Below are 19,813 nucleotides of genomic sequence, written 5' to 3'. Positions count from 1 at the left end.
AGGAATTCCGATCCCAAGTTTGGCATTGCGGCAAATCAATATGGGTCATTGCTTTTTCTTTGTTGCGAGGGAAGATTGGTGTTGATTATTGTGCAGGATTAGTGTGAACCTTTTACTTTCATAAATAACTAAATATATTATATTTTGGTATTAAAAAAAGAAGGCATATGTTATCATTTGCCTTCCAATATTGGTTTTGACAAAGGAAAAAATTGCTAGGGTTTCTTACTGTGTGTTGTTGTCGCATAATCCCATTCGGATACTATTCAACGTTGGGAAACCCCCGGTATGGGATTTCTCGCATAGTTTTGATATTAAAACAAGAAGGCATATGTTGTCATTTGCCTTCCAATCTTGGTTTTGACAAAGAAAAAATTGCTAGGGTTTCTTACGCGTGTGTTGTTGTCGCATAATCCCATCCAGGTACTATTCAACATTGGGAAACCCCCGGTATGGGGTTTCTCGCATAGTTTTTCCCCACCCCCCCCCCCCCCCTCCTTCCCCTAGCTTTGGCAAGTGTCTAGGAGGAAATCGTGAAGTGATGCCATTGTCGACGACGTGGAATGGTCTCCTTGTCATGTCCTTTGTCCTGGTGGTGTTGCTAGGTGTCGCTAGAGGGTGTGTGGAGCTTTGGTAATGGTCTGGTCTAGGGTCTTGGATTAGTATTTGTTTCATGTTGGTGGTCTTTGACGGGGTTTGGCGGACTGGACAGGAATGTTTCATGTTTTGGTATTCCGCAACATAGTCAACCTCGGCCCCAAAAGCTAGTGAGTAAGCCTCCCCGGTTTGATGTTTTGATGGCAAATCAAATGATATTTAATTGATTTGGTAGGTGTTTATATTCTTGTCTAATAAAAACTCAAATTTAGAAGTCATCGATTTTTGAAAAATTTATACGTCTTTTTTTAATGAAGATAGTACTATATTACCAAAGTGGTGAAGTCGAGTGTGACTTACAGTCTGGGACAACAGGAGTACATGACTTTAAAATACATATAATCTAATGATTATTCATAAAATAAGTAATTCATTTTGTTCTTGGATCAAATTTAAAGAAAATATCAAAAATGAATTAGCACGTGAACAAATAACAAAGCGTTTCTCTTTTCTTGTTGTGTTGTTTAGCTGATTTCCCAGGTAACCAGTCATGCACAACATGTGAACAAATAAGAATTCTCTTTTCGTGTATTACCAACACTACTAACCAGCTATCACAGATATAAAACTGAAGCCAGATCATCTGCTATTTTTCTCCAGCACGATTAATCATTCTTTAGAATGTCCGTTAGGTGCACGCATGATGCTCTCCTTCAAGGGTAGGTTTTGTGCTGGTGCATGATGCTAACTTGCCAAGGATATCATACTAATTAACTAATCCTTTCATATAACATTGGATACTTGTCTTATGCTCTTAACCATGGCAGTTAGTCCATGAGGTCGACACTTTTGCTTTGTCATGAGATTCAAACGAGGTGGCCACCGCTTCGAGCAAGTTCGGCGGTTGACCGTATCCATGGATCGACTGAACGTCTCAACTCCTTAACAGCTGGACATGGGTATTTCTGAACCTGATATTACTTAGTCTGGCATCAAGTTATATAGTGTATCGACTACCGAGTCCTAAGTTACAGACAGGCCAATGACGAGTGGATAGTTTCTTTCGGGAAGTTTCCTTCAAACTGTTCATTCAGAACTTATCATTTCTTTTCTAAGCTATGTACTTTCCATTTTGGTTAGGAAAAATAGCAGGCACGTACATACATGCATCTTCTACATGCAAAAAAGTTTGGAATTTTTGGAGATCTGAATATACAGATCTTTAGGCTAGCAAGTTATAGGGTACATAAATACCTAGCTAGGTTTCACTGAGTATTTTCGTCAACTCCCCTCAATATTTCTTTTCCATCGTTTTGGCATGCGGTGCCTGGTCGTCTGCCCGTAGCCATTATTTCTTTGCAGAAACAGCCAAAAGTAGCCTTTGAAAGGTCTAGATAACGTATGCAAGAAGATGAAACCATGCATGTCTCTATCAGCCGAAAGGATTCTCCTTCGATAACTGCACTGGCCTGTTTAAGGTTAATAACTTGGGTCTACACTACGTAGCGTGGTACTGTGGTAGTCTCAAAAGTCCAAACTTAGCATAAACTCCAAATGTTGGCACATATATATAATTGCCTCCAGCAAGCAGGGGTGGTAGCACATGAGGAATACATAATTTTACCTTTAATAGTGAAAATTTGAGGTCTGCCCTTAATTAGTTGTGGCAATATTTTTGCTGAAATCATTATTTTAAGAGGACGGACTTACTAAATGGTAAAAATCCAAAGTCTAACTTTAATTAGTTGTGTCTGACAATAACTTTGTTAAAGACATTATTTTGTGAGCACAGACTTCAAATGTTGTCTTGGTAGTAATTTATGTTGCAGAGCTATAAAGTTTTGATCACCGTAGCGGGATCTTTTATTTTTGTTGTTGTTTTTCCGTTTTGTAGTATGGTTGTGCGCATACGTAATGCATTTAAGATATTTGTCATTGCAGAGGTTAGATTTAATTGTTTAAAAATTCGGCCGGTTGTCGCAGTCATGCATGCGGCGCTGCAATTTTGAAGCGTGTAAGTACTGATCTGCCTCATCTGCCTACGAGAAATGAGCATGGTGTGGCGTTGAGTTTTGGCACTCCAGCAGTCCAGCTTGCGTGTTTGTCCCTGCTGAGGATTACAAATAGCGCTGTTGTTGATCTTTCTTGTTCCCACAATAGATATGTGTGTTGTCTGATGCAAAAAAAAAAAAAAAAAAAAAAAAAAAAATTGATGCCCTTAAATTCATATTTAAAATTCTTATGACAATGATTTCCTAACCATGTGAACAGAAGACTTTTACGAGTACAGTCAGAGTACACTTTGCAGACTACACCTAATCAAACTGTGATTTAGTGCATGTATATTAGTTTAGATAGCTGGTGTCTGTAATACTACTCCATATCATATATAGACAATGATATAGACAGTGTATATACAATGGTTTGTCTGTAAGTTATCTATTTTTAGCCACAGCTATATGTAAGTATAAATTACGGACACCCTTCATCCAACAATGTTGTATGTAAGAAGTCTACAAACTGTTTAGAACTTTACAAACAGTCTTCCTCTCTCTCCTTATTCTCTTTCCTCCATGTCAACAAAATCACCTATAACCACCCTTTATAGACACCTGAATCATTGTCATTGTACATGCCCTTATAAAAATAACCAAGGTGGTATATAGATATAAATAAGTTCCAACACACACTCTCGGGTGGAGCCAAGAGCAGTGACGGGCATCATTTTTCCAGATGTCTGGAGGCAGCATCAGAGATGCCTTCCCTTAATATGCCAAAAACATTGAAATGAGGCAAATTATTTGTCTTTTTATTAGAAGAGGAGTTTGCTAGGGTTGTAGTGCCTAGGACAAGCCCTAAGCCTTCAAAATATAAGCCTACTCTCCCAGTATTACTCCAAAAGGAAGCCCTGGCTATCCATGCTTTTGCCACATCTTTAATTGTTGTGATGACCATTGCGGCGGTGGAATTTGAGCAGGAACTGAATACCAATGTGCAGAACTGAAGCCTGTACCAAGCAGTTCTAAATTAGCCATATGGTGGAGAGTATTGGTGGTCGCCTTCAATTCACGAATGCTTATGTATGGTAATGCCGGCATGTTCACATATTGCAGCCTGGAACACAATCCATTCACACGGGAAATACAACAAAAAGAAAATAATACGTTGACTTAAGTTCAGAGAATCCGAACAGCAAGTAGCTACTCCATCTGAACAAATCCCATATCAGTTAAAATAATAGTACAAGGTTCCTTACGCAGTTCCAGCTTGCACTTGACGTAATTAAGTTGCCACTTCCATAAGCAAAACTAAAATAAAACTCGGTCATCATGCAGAGTGCCGACCTGCTTATAATATCAGCAAGATTTCAGGACAAGATCGCGTCAATGAAATGTTTTTCACTGGACATGAACTAATTTGGACTTAGTAGAACATGTTCTCTCCCAAAGTGACGGCAAAAGTAAACATTCTTAAAAGAGAAGTCACTGGACAAGTCTTCCTCTTTTGACTATTTCCCAGTTTTGTGGCTGGGAAGCTTCCATGCATGTGATCAACTCACATTAATGAAGAAGATTACAGCATCTGGCAAGCTCATAAAGATCTCGTACCATAGTCTGAGATAATCGCAAGAATTCAAGTGGATATTTTTCTTGTTTAGGGAATTAAGGAGATTGGCCAATGAGGCAATGACATGCAAGTTCCCAGTTTTTCTAGAAAAAAGTTCGGGTATGTTGATTGAACGTAAAATTGGGAATAACAAGTTCACAATCCTTGAACATTGCCAGTGCAATGAAAAGAAAAATAAGTAATTGGATATACTCTTCAGATAATAAATTTTCTAGCAATCATGTACAGTACTCCCTTTATCCAATAATATAAGATGGTAATACCGAGAATAGACTTTTGTAGCTCGGGCTATATGTAGGCTGTTTTTTTGAATCTATAAAAATTTCATTTCAGACATGTCAAAAAAATAAAAAAATAGAAATATTGTGATATGACTATACTGTAATCTAGAAGTGTGTAAAGTTTCAGAATGAAACATGTTGTATTTTTGGCTCAGCAAGAATAACAAATCTTGATTTCATCATTGGTGAACAGTGCAGTGAAATCTAGATTTTGTCATTTTGTGAGACTTTGTCATTTTTACGGAGGGAAAAATATAATGTATTTAAGTCTGAAAATTTACACTAATAGATTACAACATTATCTAGCTCTATGTATTTTTTTCAAAATTTTCTAAAGCTTTGAAATCAAAAGTTTTGAAGTTTAAAAAAGGGAAAGGAAAACCGGGCTACATTTGAGGTTTTCATTGTAAACCTGTAATACCATCTTAGATTATGGGCAGGTGGGAGTGCATAGTATATCTTGGTTGCATCTAGAACAAAACAATATCACAGCATGCTGAAAGAATTTACAGTGTATTTGAAGGAAGGGTACACTTTGTTTGGTGGAAAGGAAGTATTGACTCTTTAGCTTTTACTATTTTTGCCCAAAGAATCCATCAACAATCAATGCAAGTAAAGTTATGACTAACATGAACTCTGCTGAGAAGAAACAGCGATATCTCTTGTGTCTTAGAGATCACATATGAACAATCAAACGATGGAAAACTTGCTTGAAGGACCATTTAAGTCTCACTGTCCAATCACTTTGCGTCAGGATTATCCAGCTATACTACGCTGCACACATTAAACTTTCTACAAGGAATAAATGGAGCCCAGCAGAACACATCCATCCATCAAATAGCGCTACTTTACCTAGTGGGATACTCCATGTCAAAGATAGATAAGCCAGGAAGGCCTGGTCTCCAATTTCTTTTAGAAATTGCTTTCACATACACACAGTTCTCATGTATTTAAAGGGAAGGAGCAACCTGAGTGTTTTCACCCTTCCATGGTCGTCTTGCAAGGAGAAAGAAAGCAATTGGAATGAGACGAATCTTCCAGAAAAACACTTTGCTGATCTGCATCAATTTCTTCACCAGTTTCAACTAGATCACTTGATTCTGCATCTGGACTCTACAAGTCTACAGTCTTCCATTCTGAAGGTGGACAGCCTTACGGCCTTCTGGTAGAAGCTCGCTGTTTTGGTTAGAACTTTATCGGCATGTGTCATTTGATTCATGTAAGTTGTCTGTGTCCCTTGAAATAGTGTTGAATCAAACATTATAATGTTCCTAACTTAAATAATACCACTATGCATCCGCTACTTTTGGTGCGCTTGCAAGACCTGCCAAAAAAACTGCCATCCATCAATCTTCTAAGCTAAAGAACATGGTGTCTTAACATACTATTATTAAGCCACCTATGTAGAGACAGCCTACAAAGTAGTGGTACAACATGAGGTTAGCTAGGTTGAGAAATTGAAACTGAAAATTTCAAGCCACCCTACATGTAAATGATTTCAATCTACTATTCCTTTCTGCATAATACTACTATCTATATCAGTATATATTTATAAAAAATTCAACCAAAGAACCGTAAGGGAGCTCAAACCTGAACACTTCCACACGTCACGCACACAAAACAGAATAATCAGTCAGAGGCAAATGCCCAGAGCGTTAAGTGCATTGTTTAAGGAGCCCATCTTGATAGGGTGGGACGCAGATAACAGGAACTGGTGAAGAAAAGACACCCAACATATTGGCTGACTTAGACATCACATGCCGAAAGGCCCAGATTTGAATAATTCTCACACATGATCATACATGTGAATACAACGATGGCTTACTTGTCCACTCACCAAAGTACCCAACAGCATCATGAAGAAAGTGATGGACATGAACACCATACTGATCCAAAGGAGGGCAACCCAAGGAGGGAGCTCAAAACAGAATAACAGTGACATGGTCTTTGCACTTGCAGCCAGTGAAAATGAAATGGTGTAATCCCTTGATAATGTATAACCCACAGTACAAGAAGGAAAGATCACAATGTAGGCATGAACATTATTCAGGTTGAAGTTCTACAAGTGTTATGAATTGATCAGAAAAAAGGTGAGCTAACTGTATGTTTACAAGATGAGACTTGGTGTGAGAAAGTGTTGGTATAATTTGTGAAATTGATTTCTAACAACTTAAGTTTCATTTTTTCATGTAATTGATTATTGGTTCCTACAATAAAGTAACTTTCTAAATAAACATACAAAAGCACACAAGAATAGAGCATGCTGAAATAAGCTAATAACATTTACAAGTGTATTTGAAGAACAACATAGAGACTCATTCTTATAACTCTTTTTTACAAATAAACATAAAGAACCAAACGTTTAGACTGAAGTTTGTAGAGACAAGAAATAGAGACATGTAACTCTTTTTGAGAGGAATAAACTATACAGTATCAAATGAATGAAGGACTTCCTCAAGAACAAGTCTAGTCTGCTTGTCCAAGGGCTTCTCCTCGGTATCAGAGTGGGCTACATTGAGCAGGTAGAGCTTTCTAGAAGCAACAAACGCCGCCGTGAAGATCCGCTTCATCCCTCCCCTGGTGCTATCCAGTGAGTACTCGATTTCGTACACTGTCAGGCCATCATGACCTGATCTCTCTCCAGTAGAAATCACCTCCGCGGATTTGGTACTTTCCTGAATCAAGGTAAAGGACTCATACTCAAACCAACTGCCAATACTAGCATTGAATTTCTCCCAAATATTAGCACCTGAACCTTTACCACCGGCTATAATAAGCAACAACAAGAGGAGCTCAGTTTTGAGCTTCAGTATGAACTGCTCGTTTGAATACATTTTGATGCAATTTCCATAACCATATGCAGATAAGAATTAAATGAAGTTATCAAACAGAAACTCCCTATACTGCACAGCAGATCAGCAGTCCATGTATGTAGAGCACATCAAATAAGATCATTACAGACAGCCAACTAAAAATATAGCAGTATAGCACGAGGCCGGCGAATTGCAATACCCCCAAGGCCCCCAAAAACACCGAAGTGTTCAGGCATTTACCTTTTTCTTCTCTGCCTGCAGAAGCCTGTCCGCGACGAACTGCGGCGTACCAAAATCCGTCAGCGAGGAGAGGCGGACAGGGTTGACGACGACTCCGATGTTGTTACTCCCCTTCCCCTCCTGCTGAAATAGAGCCGTCGCGCCTGCCTTCTCCACCTTCCCCAATTACACAACAGCAACACACATTTCACAGCTCTGATCCGCAATCCCGAAGTATCAAAATGCACAAAGCATCCTACGCTACTAAATCACGTTATCAGGTGCGTATTTACGCTAAGTTGCAGGACAGGATTGCAGCACAACGTGGCTTCAGTGCTTCGTACCTTGGGCCATGAGGCGGGCTTGAGGAGGGTGAACCCCTGGTCCTGGTCGGTGTACCGCTCCAGCTCCAGCACCGCCGCGCTTCCTCCTCCTCCCACGGCTTCTGCATCCGTTTCCGATGCTGAGGCCACGGGGAGTTGCGGTGACGAGGCGAGGAAAGGGACGGCTGTGAGGAGCAGCGAAGCGGCGGAAACGGCCCGCCTGGTAAGGGGCGGAGGAGGAGGCGGGTGCTGGGTGCGGCGGGCGAGCTTCAGCGGCGGGCCGCGGCGAGGGCAGCCGACGGAGCCGACGAGTGGCATCGATTTGTAGAGACAAGTTCTCGCTCGCGGCTATGGCCGCCTCTGCCGCTCCGTTCGTTATCGCCATTTCACGCTGGCTGTGGGCCTGCTAAGGGCCTATATACTCTTTTTCCTTAATTAATTAAATTAATGGGCTGGGTGAAAGTGAAGCGGAAATGCGGAATAAACCTAGAGGTCCGTTGTTATTGCGATTCAAAGGCTCACAGTGTACTCGACCGAAAAAAGAATGTTGTTATGGTAAGGCTATGTTTGTAGATAATAATACTCGAGTGAAGAATACTGAAGTCCTTGTTTGGATGTGCTTGATTTTGCTCATTTGTAATAAAAAGTAGTGTCCAATTTCAAATCATGTTTAGATATACAAACATGGAATTGTAAATTTTGTTCTTTTTGGACAATATAGAATGATGTAGCTGTATGAAAATAAAGATATATTGGAATATTTATATATTGTTTTTTCACACATAAATAACAAAAATACATCCACACTCTTGGACATGGGGGTCGCGATTGTTTTCTCAACAATCAAAATGAATTTGCATTCGGAGCGGTGTGTTTGAATTGGAACAAACCCTTAAATATATGAGCAACTTACCATAAGATTTAATCTAGGAAAACAATAGATAAATTATGACCATGAAAGAAAGGTTGTATGAAAAATAAAATAGAAAGAAAAAACTCAACTCTGTAGGTTTGGCTCTGGCGACATGGGCGAACCCGCCACCGCCGCCAATCTACGAGAGCTTGTCGGTTTGCCATAGGGCGCAGCGAGACTCTGAGCGCATCACGCGCCGTGAGAGGAAGGAAGGAGCTCGTGGAGTTTGACCTAGGGTGATACCTTGCCATCTAAAGGGCCATAAAATACCAACGGGAGGAAAACCTATATCGCAAAACTTCCACCACCACCACCCATCAATCTGCAGGCGCTAGGCAAGAGAGCAGATCCAACCTATCTCGACTGGCGATGGCATTGCAAGGGGAGACGAATGGGACTCGTGCTGGCCCGAACCAGGGTTCTGGGAGAGGTAGCGCTGCAGGCAGGGCACGGGATTGCCGCGGCGAAATAGCACCTGGTGGTAGGCAAGGCAAGAACAAGCGAGCAGCGTCGAATCCAGTGGGGCTACGGGATTTATAGTGTGTATGGGTACCGACAAACCGACCAAATATATCGGGTTTGGCTCAACCACCAAAAAAATGCCCATCATGACTGGACCTTGTGCAACGAATAGAACAAGTCTATAAAGAAATTTTCTAGGAAAATAATAATAACAAAAAAACTTTTGCATGTAGATATGGCCGCAACAACCTTCCCTTGGAATACATGATTGGATAGAGAGATATTGGTGATACATCTGCCGACATTTTCATGGAACAAGTGAGAACATGATAAAAACCTTTGATTGGCAACTTTGCTCGAAAATTATCCCCTCCACTCGTCCCCTCGAGGTGGCGGGAGGGCCTAACCCTAGCCACTGCCGAGCGAGCCCCCTAACACATCTCCACCTCCCTCGCCGCCATTAGGGCTTCAGCCGGGCAAAGCCTGCTCATTGCCGGCGGGGGGGAATGCTCGTTTCCTCTCGTGTGGGGTTGCGGAATGCTACCCCCATGAAGAACGTGGTGCGCGTCAGGCATCGCGGCGGTGAGGCTTCCCAGGTGGGGCATCGTGACCTGGAGTTGAAGTGACGCGGCGAACAATGGATCGTTGGTGATCCCTGGCGGCGGCGGAGGCGCACCCTTGGTCGTGGTCTCAATGCTGCCCTTCGGCTACCGTCAGGTGATAGTGGTGTGGCGCGGTGCGCGGTTCGCGGTGGTTTGGGCCCGTCTGAGCCAGAAGGGCCACAGCTGTATCACCCGTGGATGCCTTGCAGTCGGCCCAATGTCCTTAACCACCGTGTTGCTCGTCGCATGGCGGGCATGGCGACCTGGGTCGTCATCGATCTGCTGGCCTTTTCCGGTGGGTCGGGCGGCCGGAATGGGCAGTTGCGTGGGAACTCATTTTGAATAAAGGCGGTGGCACTAGAGTTTCTCTTGCAACAAGACAAAGATCTGCCTGATGCATGTCCTCCTTGATCTTGGACGGAATGTCATGTTCCGGAAGGCTCTGCCAATGAACTCCCATGGGCATGCTATGTTTGCTGGATCAGGTGGAATTTGGTCATGCGCACTTCCACCGTTTGGTTTAGGAGAGAGTGGCACCAAGCTCTGCTATCTGTTGCCTTCATGGGACATGTTTCGTTCTATGGTGAAGTCAGAGATGGAGAATACCATAGAAGTCAAGATTGGAGGACTAGTAATGGTAATTTGAGCCTTTGCGTCAATGAGGAACTTGCTTGGAGTTTCGGGATTCGTAGCAGCGGTATGTAAGTGGTGGCGATAGCACATATAAAGTTCAAAGTCTGAACATACATGGCATGATCCTGCTGAAGGCATTGTTTTAAGAGCAGGGATAATCTTCAGGGCGAAAACCAAAAATGTACAATCGAATGATGAGGGCTCTTGTGCACTACTTCCTTCTTGGATGTAGTGATTTCTTCTTGGAGACGTTTCTTTTGGAGATCTTGGACTTTATGGTTTATCTTGGTGGTGGTTGGGATGCTACGAGGACTGCAACACTTTAGCAAAACTTTCCTCAATTATTAGCTTTTTTTGCTTGTGTACTCATGATGCTACGAGAACTGTAACACTGTGTTTTGATGCATAGAATTGAAAATGGAATTGAATTGGACTAGAAATTTCAAATCCAAGGTGGAAACGAATTGGATTCCAATTCAAATTCTATTGTTTGAATGTGCTCAAAATTTGGTGTTTGAATCAAATAGTGTACCCAATTCCAAATCATGTTTGGATGTACAAACTTGGAATTTGATGTATTTCTGAATTTTATCCACACCACCTGGTCGGCCGGCGAAGCTGGAAGGGGTGCTCGTCCCAATATGCTCGAGTTTTCCATGGCTCGCGAGGGAGCCGGTGGCTGGCGGTGGCCAAAAACGACCTTTAGGGGCACGCGGCGGCGGTGCTTGCAGGGGCACACGTCGGCGGTGGTTGGGGCGGGCCAGAGTTGGATGGATCTCCTCTAGGGCACGCGTCGGCGGCAGTTGCAGGGGCACGCCAGATTCGGACGGATCTCCTCCAGGGGCACACGGTGGCTGTTGCAGAGGCACGCGACGATGGTTGCAGGGGCACGCAGCGTTGGTCGCTCGCGTCGGGAGGGAGGCAGCGACGTTGCAGGGGCATGCGGCGGCGGTCGCTCGTGTCGGGAGGGAGGCGTCGACGGTCACGCTCTCTGTTTCTCGAGGGACGAAGAGGCACGGGAAGTTTCCACGGGAATGCGAGGGTGTGAGCTCGGAAAGTCTCGCGAGGTGTTTACACGGGCCGAAGCGGTACCGTGGAACTGGGCTTAGTTTCCAGGCTATGATTTAGAGGCATATCCAAACGGTGAAAACTGACCACAAATTCCAGATTCTGTGATTCCGAGTCCAAATATATGCATCCAAACACAGTGGGTATTACATTGTTGCAAGGCTAAATGTAATTGATATCTTGGCTATAGTATTAATACGTTATCTTTATGAAAAAAATAACATAGAACCATAGCTCAGTTTAAGCACAAATCCTCTAATAAACCTAATGAGATACTGAGATATGCCAAAGCTAGGTGTTGGTCAACCACGTGCGAGCGACCATCATGGAGAAGTAGTTGGTGATGTTTAAATGAGAAATTTATAAGGAGTCGTCAACCAAAAACACAGATGAAGACAAATGTTGCAAGAGCAAATCACGAGGGACCACTAGACGAAGGCCATACGGCGCAACAAAATTGTGCCTTGCTCACACTTTTTCCCTGGCATGCTGTTTGGCTTGCTAACTTTGACTGAAATCTGGACTATCAAAAGTCAAAACTCTGTCGAGATAAAATTCATTTTTTTGGAACCGAACACATCCTGATTCCTGCCCGCGGCAATGCCACAAGCCAACAGCACCAGGCACCAGGGGCGCGTTTAGTTACTTGGATCGGATTTTTCATCACTAACTCGTAGTGCAAACAAATCTCTATCTCATTCTAGACGGGCCACCGTGCATGTTTAAGCTGTTGTTTGGTGGTCTAGCCGAAGATTTTGGGCCAGCAGAAACGTAAGGCGAGTCCAACTTTAGCCTCACCACTTATCCACAAGGTGACCTTACCTCTCGCTTCCTCACCTATCACAAAACCACACGCCGTCGTTGACAAGTTTTGGCACGTCGGCGATCACGAAGGAAGACACCACCATGGCACCGCCAGTCACACCAGTCAAAACCATCACCATGTCGCCGACCACGAAGACGAATAGCACCATGACAATGTCGGTCACGCCGGTCACAAGCATAGGCACGTCGCCGACCACGAAGCACCATTGTTCACAAGCATCACCACGTAGCTGACCACGAAGATGAACACCACCATGACATTGCTTTTCACGCCCGTCATAAGCATCACCATGTCATCGACCACGAAGACGAAAACCGCCAGGGCACCGTTGGTCACGCCGGTCACAAGCATCACCACATTGCCGACCACGAAGATAAACACCACCATGAGACCGACATTCACGCTCGTCACAAGGATAACCATGTCGCCGCCAATGAAGCTGAATACCACCATGACACCGTCGGTCACGCCGGTCACAAGCATCACCACGTCGCCGACCACAAAGACGAACATCACCAAGCCGCCACCACCATGGATTATCACCTCCCACTTCTCACACATCATCACCACGTCGGCGTCCATGAACATGGCAAGCGAGAGAAGTTGAGCAACAATGCTCCAAACTATAGTCACACATACATACACATTACGGTATACTAGCGAGTAATTTATCTATTCGTGTATGTACACCGAAATAAAAACCTGTCAACATGAAAGTCACGCGGAATGGTTTCAAAGGAAATTTCAAACGGTTGAGCGTGTGCGACGAATTTGGTAAATTCGCTCAAAACTTCATACACAAAATTGATGATTTACGACCGACGAAACTCGAAACCAATTGTGGAAATTGATTCGTCTCATCGACACACATCTTTTTCATGTACATCTTATTTCGATTTGAACTATGTTTGTGTTGATTTGAGGAGAGGGTGTGTGAAGTACTGCAAGTGAGAGTGAGCTTAAGCAAGACCACCTGCACATGTTGCATCGATCGAGTAAAGGTGGCGCGAGAACCCGCTAGGAAAGTCCGAACTGGGCGTTCCTCCAAGGCCTGTCCTAGGGGTGCTTTAAGAACCGGTTCATGCAAGAACGCGAGTGAACCCAAACAACCAAACAAGCCGAAAATTGTTGGGCCGAGCGAGCGATAAGGTATCATACGAGCCAAGAGACATGCATCCTACCAAACGCGCCCCAGCTGATCAGTGCCACCTGTCTGTCCACCACAAACCGTCGCCGGATCCGGTGCGCATCGGCCGACGCACCCCACCCCGACCAAACCCAGCACGCACCGCCGCACCAACCACGAGAGGCCAAGAGGCAAGCAAAAACCCCTCCAAACCCAAGAGCCGTGGCGAACTGAACTGGCTGCCCTATCAAAGGCAGTCGCAGGTCGCACCTTCTCTACTCTACTTGCTGCAAAGTCCAAAGTCCCAAGGGCCACGGTCTAACCACACTCTCACCAACCCACCACCACCATGGCCGACCGCCTCGCCGCAGCCGCCACCCTCCGCGCCGCCGCTCCGGCCCGCCCTTCCCCATCCGCCCGCCGCGCGGGGCCATCCAACTCCGCCTTCTTCCCCTCCTCGTCCTCGTCCTCCGCGGCTCGACGCCTCGTCAGCCTCCGCGCGGCGCCCTCCCAGGTTGCGATCGGGTCCGGGGGCGGTTCAGGATTTGAGCCCGAGTATTCTGACTGGCTGTCTGACTTGTGTGTTTGGTTGTGTGTGTGATCGCAGAAGGCCCAGGCGGCGGGGAGGGGGCGGTCGGTGAGGTGCATGGCGGCGGCGTCCGACGCGGCGCAGCTCAAGGCCGCGCGCCAGGACGTCAGGGAGCTCCTCAAAACAACCCACTGCCACCCCATCCTGGTACGTTGCCGTATACCCCCACACAACCACGCCACCTTCTTCCGTTACTAGGAAATAAATAAATATATTCCTTGCATCAGCGTCCTCATGTAGCACAGTAAGGTGAATTTGATCCGTAGAGCAATGCTGGGATTTAGCGTCATACGTGCTTCGTTACACATTCCGCCTCTCCCCAAAAGGCCTGTCAGTTCAGTTGTAACCTCTAGCTCCATTAGTCAATTGTTCACTCGTCAGTAACAAACTGCAGCAACCTTTCTGAATTAGGCTGTGTCTCAATTGGCTTTGCCGTGTTACTGAAGCCAGTCTCTAGTGTCCAGTGGCGCATCTCGTTCCATTTTTTTGACTGTGGAGCTTATTATGCTCCCTTTTGCGATGCAATAGAGCTTAGCCATTGTGTACTGACAAGATTATGATTATACATGATATTTATCTCCAAATGTTATAGAATGAAGTGTGTCAAGAAAATTGACGATGGAGGATATCAGACGACTCTGGTACTTAACCATCAAGCGGTGCAGTGTTCTCTTTAAGGGAACTGTCAGATATAAACATTATATTATGCCGGTGACTAATGATACACTGATACTTCTCAAGTTAGATCATTATCACCTCCACTCTTTATGCAGAACTCTCCTTTCATTTCTTATATGCCACATTTTCTTGCATTTTATCTTTGTAACTATCTTGGATATTTCTGCCCATTTTGCACTCACAGAAGCTTAAGGCATCAATAAGATGCCATACGTTCAAATCAGCACCGTTTGATTGAAAATTCTCAAAAAGAAAAATTAGAGACGCGAAACTTTTCATTTTGAAAATTGCAACTACTTAATGCAATGCTTTTGCCGAGACCGCTTTTGTTTTATCATTTTAACACGCATCGTGCTGCGGAGGCTAGTTGCCTTCGAACTTAAATTTTATATCCATTCCAAGATAATTAATTTTTATTTCTTTTACTGCATGAAGGTTCGTCTGGGATGGCACGATTCTGGCACATATGACAGGAATATTAAGGATTGGCCAGAACGAGGTGGAGCTAATGGAAGTTTAAGATTTGATGTTGAATTGAAGCATGGAGCCAATGCCGGTACAGTTACTTGGAATTTCACTATTACATTTCTTCGTTCCTCCTACGTGTACAGCTAGTAACTAAAAGTCCTGATCATCATCCTTAAGGTTTGGTAAATGCTCTAAAGCTTGTGCAACCGATCAAGGACAAATATCCGAGCATCACTTATGCAGATTTATTTCAGTTGGCAAGTGCTACAGCAATTGAGGTCTGACCTTTCCCCCAATATATCTATCTAGGTTAGAATTAATTTATCAATACTGTTTCCAAACTTAATTTCCTTTCGTTTGTCAATCTGGTACCAGGAAGCTGGTGGCCCAAAGCTTCCAATGAAGTATGGACGTGTTGATGTCACAGGACCTGAGCAGTGCCCACCTGAGGGGAAGCTTCCTGGTTAGAAATTTTGTGTCCACACCACATTCCAGTTTGTTGCATTCTGTACAAATAGCCCTCTCTCTTTTGAGTTCTGTAAATATGTTTTTAAGATACGAAACATCTCGTGGTTGCTTGAAATAATACTTGGTATTTCCATAATCTTACTGGGTAATTCTATTGGCACCTGTTGCTAACCAATTTATAGAAAAAACGGTATCTGCTTGTTGCTAAATGCATTTAATATGATGATTGCTAATTCTTCAATTATGTGTTTTGTTTTTTTCCAGATGCTGGCCCCAGTGCACCTGCTGACCACTTGAGGGCTGTATTCTACAGAATGGGCCTTGATGACAAGGTGTGCAAATAATGATCTGAGTCACCTGTTTGCCCATGATGTTATGTTGTTGAGCTGTTTGTACCCTGTATCTGCAGGAAATTGTTGCTTTATCTGGGGCACATACCCTTGGAAGGTCTAGGCCTGAACGGAGCGGCTGGGGGAAACCTGAAACAAAATATACCGTATGTTGTTCTTAACTTTTTGTGTGTATATGCTACCTTGGATGTTTTGATTCTCATGTTCAGGTTAACAATTGCATAGCATGTTGCGGTATCACTTTGACCATGTTGGCTCTATTAATGCTTACTTCATACTTAGAGTTAGTATTACCCTTAGGCCTTAATCTCTCCACGACTAGGTGTGATTATTTTCAAGATTTGTATATTGTATGAGTACAGTTGAGCTGTCTACACTTCAAACACATCTGATGGTGTCAGTTAAAATATGCATAAAAATCGCACACACACACTTCAAAACATCGATGCTGTCTGCACTGCTCCATGTAGATATACAAGTGCATTGTCTACGTGAGTAATGTTCATCCACTATCTTTTGTTACTTTGACAGAAAAATGGCCCTGGTGCACCTGGTGGGCAATCATGGACACCTGAATGGCTGAAGTTTGATAACAGTTACTTCAAGGTAAGTGCCCCGATCAATATCTTGCATGCCTGGTCAGTTGATCTGATTTTGTTATAGAACTGACCAGCTACCAACAAACTTTATAGGAGATAAAAGAGAAGAGAGATCAGGATCTTCTGGTCTTGCCTACGGATGCCGCATTGTTTGAGGACCCAACATTCAAGGTGATCCTGATGCTCAAACTGTATGCTGTCGGTATCCTACAAAAGTGAGATAATAATTATTAAACTTACCGCCTGAAAAATCCGCAACACTTTCAGGTCTACGCAGAGCAGTACGCATCGGACCAAGAGGCATTCTTCAAAGACTATGCGGAGGCTCATGCTAAACTGAGCAGCCTGGGCTCAAAGTTCGATCCTGCCGAGGTCAGTGCCATTCTGCGCATAGTTTTCCAACACTCTGCTGTCATTCTGACAAAACCACTCCGCTGAGCTGTGCCAACCTTATCGTCCTTTGTGTTTCAAGCTAATGTGGTATGTGCCTAACTGATCTTTGTGGCTGTCCTGCAGGGATTCTCCTTGGACGATTAGTGAGTGCCGCGCGTGAACCAGATCCAGCCAAGGGCTCGTCCAAAAGGTATATGCCCCTTACCAGTTTGTTGATTCGTGTCAGCTCTTTTCATCCAGTTGTAACATTGATAAAACAAAGTATTCGGCTGGTCCTGTCCACAGTAGGCTCACTCTGTCGTCTTCCTTTGCAGGATCAAGCCCATTGTTCCTCCAATTTCGTATCACCACACAGGACGAGGCATTTTCCCAGCTTCTTGTCATGCTACAAGATAGAGGTTTTTCTTTCCAGCTTCGGCAAGCCGTTAGATGTGGGAACTGAGATCGTGAGTGTAAAAATAATAGTGCATCTGCTGACGAACAGATTTGGACCATGTATGTGAACCTGCGGAGGGAGCACCCCTGATTCGATGAGGAATCCATTTTATTCGGAATTTTATGTTCCTGCTCTTCACGGAATGCTTTACTTACGTGCCTCTGGGCTGTGGCAGCGTGGTGTCATTTTTCTATCAGTCATGTGGCTCATCGAGCACGGTGGTGGTCGCCGCCGCAGTAAACATAAACATCAGATCTGCAATACATAAACCTCTGGACCCTACGGCCTCTGAGGAGCTGCCTCCCAGCATAATCAACCAGGAGTAATCTCCATTTGGCGAGCCCCTCCGTCTTTGTCTCCACAAGCACACGGAATCTTTGAAGCAGTGATCCATGGGTCCGTTTGTAACCAAATGGCCCCTGTCCACGGGTGCGTGCGTATCGGAGGATTAGATTGGACCGATCTGTTGAGTGGTGGTGGGCGTCCACCATTCAGGGGAACAGTTCCGGATAATAAGACGCCATCAGGACAGCAGTGTCGCGAAGGAATTAACAACCCCTATGTGCTGTGGTGAGCCTGCGACGACGGGGGCGGCATTAACTCGGATCGGCCTCTCGTGCCCGCCACGTGCTTTCGTGGCGCAGGCGCACCCAGCCAAGGCCCAAAATTACAAACTCCCAAGAGTGCGCACTCCGCAGGTTCGGGTCGTGTCACTTTCCCGGTGGGTCTAATCGCACTTACCGCTCCCTCCCGCCCAAATCACCCACCGTTTCTGTTTCCTTTTTTTGTGTGCTAACAATGGAATAGGCTTGGGACTTTTTTTGAACACGGATGGGACCTCGAAGGATCCTGAAGGTGTTATATGGGAACATTTTAGGACCCTCAGAAAAAGAGAAAATTACAGCACAACCTAGCATAATTACATAAGGACCCTAAAATAGAAAATCGAAACGCCATCAAGTCCTTGGTCCTCTCCACTGGGATTGAGCTTCCATCGAGGAGCTTCCATCGCCGGCCGCCATGACTCCGCGGGGGACGCACCACTTGGCGGTGAAAATGACGCAGAGCTCCAGCGAGAAGCTCTTGAAGGGGCCTCCACCTTGGAGGTCGTAGAATCGCCACTACGGCGGTTGGAGGGGCCCACACTTCGGCCACAGATCATGGCAGCGGACATAGCCACTGTGTGGTTCACTCCACCTTGCAGCAAGAGCCATCCCCACCACCTTCGAGATGCACAAGACGACGTACCGTTGCTCTTCATCCCTTCGCCTCCACGACCAGCCGGAAGAAGCATCACAACTCCTCGAGTCCACCGCGAGAGGTGGCCATGAACCGCGACTTTATTGAAGGAGACGGTGCCCTTCTCCGCCTCCCTCAGCTCCAACCTCCGGAGCAGGAGAAAGAGAGATGAGCCCTACTCGACACTGCATCTAGCTACACAAATCCAACAACCCGCACCAAAGCACTGGCATCACGCCATACACCGGCATCATACCGAAAACGTCGAGCATCTCACTCCTCTCTTCTCCAAGCGGCGGCGCCGTCGGAAATGAGTCGGAGGAGAGCTCGGGGACATGAGGTGACTGTCAACACGGGCCGAGGAGAGAGAGAAAGGGGAGAAGTGAGAGCCCCCTAAGATGAATTTGAGGCTCCCTATGGTACGAGGCTAGTGTCAAATGTAAGTCATCCTTGCTAACATATACTATATTTTTTTAACATTACCTCCCATCACTTTTTTCTCTTGAGAATTTCTCATTTTCTTCTTGCGCAAAGATCTATCGTATCACAACCTCCCCGTCGATTCTTTAGCTCGTAACTAATAGAAGGGGCCCATGACATTGTATATATGATCAGCCAACAAATCCGAATTCAAAGTACCAGTGGCCATTACAATCATTACCATTCACATGGAAACATACAAGCTCATTCATGTATGACGTAAAATAGCAATTGTGACTGAAGAATCTTAGAAATTTTGCGCTTCACCCGCTATGAAATTCATACGTATTCCCTTGTTACCTATCTACTTGTGGTAGGCTATTTGATATGGTCACTGCAACCCATTACATTATCCACTTCTACTACATTGCATGATCTAAACGGCAGGGGTTGCACCATTGCGATCATGTCCTTATGTCTTCTTCTCATCCGTCGTTACCTTTTCTTGTTTGATTTGAAGCCTCACAATCCAAATTTCTTCACAGCCCTTGCCTCCACCACGTGGTGCGGGCATTCACTGTCCTTCTCTTGATATGTGGCCAACCTCCCACTGGGGGAAAATGTTTCTTGCCAAATCAAGCTACAATGGGAACTCCATAAATTCCATGTTGAGAGTGTTAAAA

The 19,813-nt window shown here is 44.6% G+C and overlaps 2 protein-coding genes across 2 annotated transcripts; one reads left to right on the top strand and one right to left on the bottom strand.

The window, feature by feature from the left end:
* Positions 1-6,759: 6,759 nt before the first annotated feature.
* On the bottom strand, positions 6,760-8,232 carry LOC127334890 (psbP domain-containing protein 2, chloroplastic). The gene is made up of 3 exons (XM_051361435.1): positions 7,882-8,232; positions 7,559-7,714; positions 6,760-7,180 (listed from the first exon to the last, which is right to left on the bottom strand). The coding sequence occupies exons 1-3, from the start codon at positions 8,176-8,178 to the stop codon at positions 6,929-6,931; spliced, it is 705 nt and encodes a 234-aa protein (XP_051217395.1). The 5' UTR covers positions 8,179-8,232; the 3' UTR covers positions 6,760-6,928.
* A 5,520-nt stretch (positions 8,233-13,752) lies between these two features.
* On the top strand, positions 13,753-17,604 carry LOC127334889 (probable L-ascorbate peroxidase 7, chloroplastic). Its single transcript, XM_051361434.2, has 12 exons — positions 13,753-14,004; positions 14,098-14,226; positions 15,193-15,313; positions 15,403-15,503; positions 15,601-15,688; positions 15,958-16,025; positions 16,103-16,189; positions 16,575-16,649; positions 16,736-16,813; positions 16,910-17,014; positions 17,159-17,225; positions 17,350-17,604. The coding sequence occupies exons 1-11, from the start codon at positions 13,840-13,842 to the stop codon at positions 17,177-17,179; spliced, it is 1,038 nt and encodes a 345-aa protein (XP_051217394.1). The 5' UTR covers positions 13,753-13,839; the 3' UTR covers positions 17,180-17,225; positions 17,350-17,604.
* The last annotated feature ends 2,209 nt before the right edge of the window (positions 17,605-19,813 follow it).

This window comes from Lolium perenne, chromosome 2 (genome assembly GCF_019359855.2).
Source record: "Lolium perenne isolate Kyuss_39 chromosome 2, Kyuss_2.0, whole genome shotgun sequence".
Lineage (NCBI taxonomy): Eukaryota > Viridiplantae > Streptophyta > Magnoliopsida > Poales > Poaceae > Lolium > Lolium perenne.
Note: the sequence above shows the minus strand (reverse complement) of the source record. Positions and strands in the feature narration are given on the sequence as shown.

What these genes read in the sequence shown, in the direction of transcription:
- LOC127334890 (XM_051361435.1), bottom strand. Translation starts at nt 8,178, where the DNA reads ATGCCACTCGTCGGCTCCGTCGGCTGCCCTCGCCGCGGCCCGCCGCTG. An exon ending in AGCCCGCCTCATGGCCCAAG is followed by an intron (nt 7,715 to 7,881) that starts GTACGAAGCACT and finishes TAATTGGGGAAG; the next exon opens with GTGGAGAAGGCAGGCGCGAC. An exon ending in TGCAGGCAGAGAAGAAAAAG is followed by an intron (nt 7,181 to 7,558) that starts GTAAATGCCTGA and finishes ACCTTGATTCAG; the next exon opens with GAAAGTACCAAATCCGCGGA.
- LOC127334889 (XM_051361434.2), top strand. Translation starts at nt 13,840, where the DNA reads ATGGCCGACCGCCTCGCCGCAGCCGCCACCCTCCGCGCCGCCGCTCCG. An exon ending in GAATGGGCCTTGATGACAAG is followed by an intron (nt 16,026 to 16,102) that starts GTGTGCAAATAA and finishes CTGTATCTGCAG; the next exon opens with GAAATTGTTGCTTTATCTGG. An exon ending in TTGAGGACCCAACATTCAAG is followed by an intron (nt 16,814 to 16,909) that starts GTGATCCTGATG and finishes CAACACTTTCAG; the next exon opens with GTCTACGCAGAGCAGTACGC.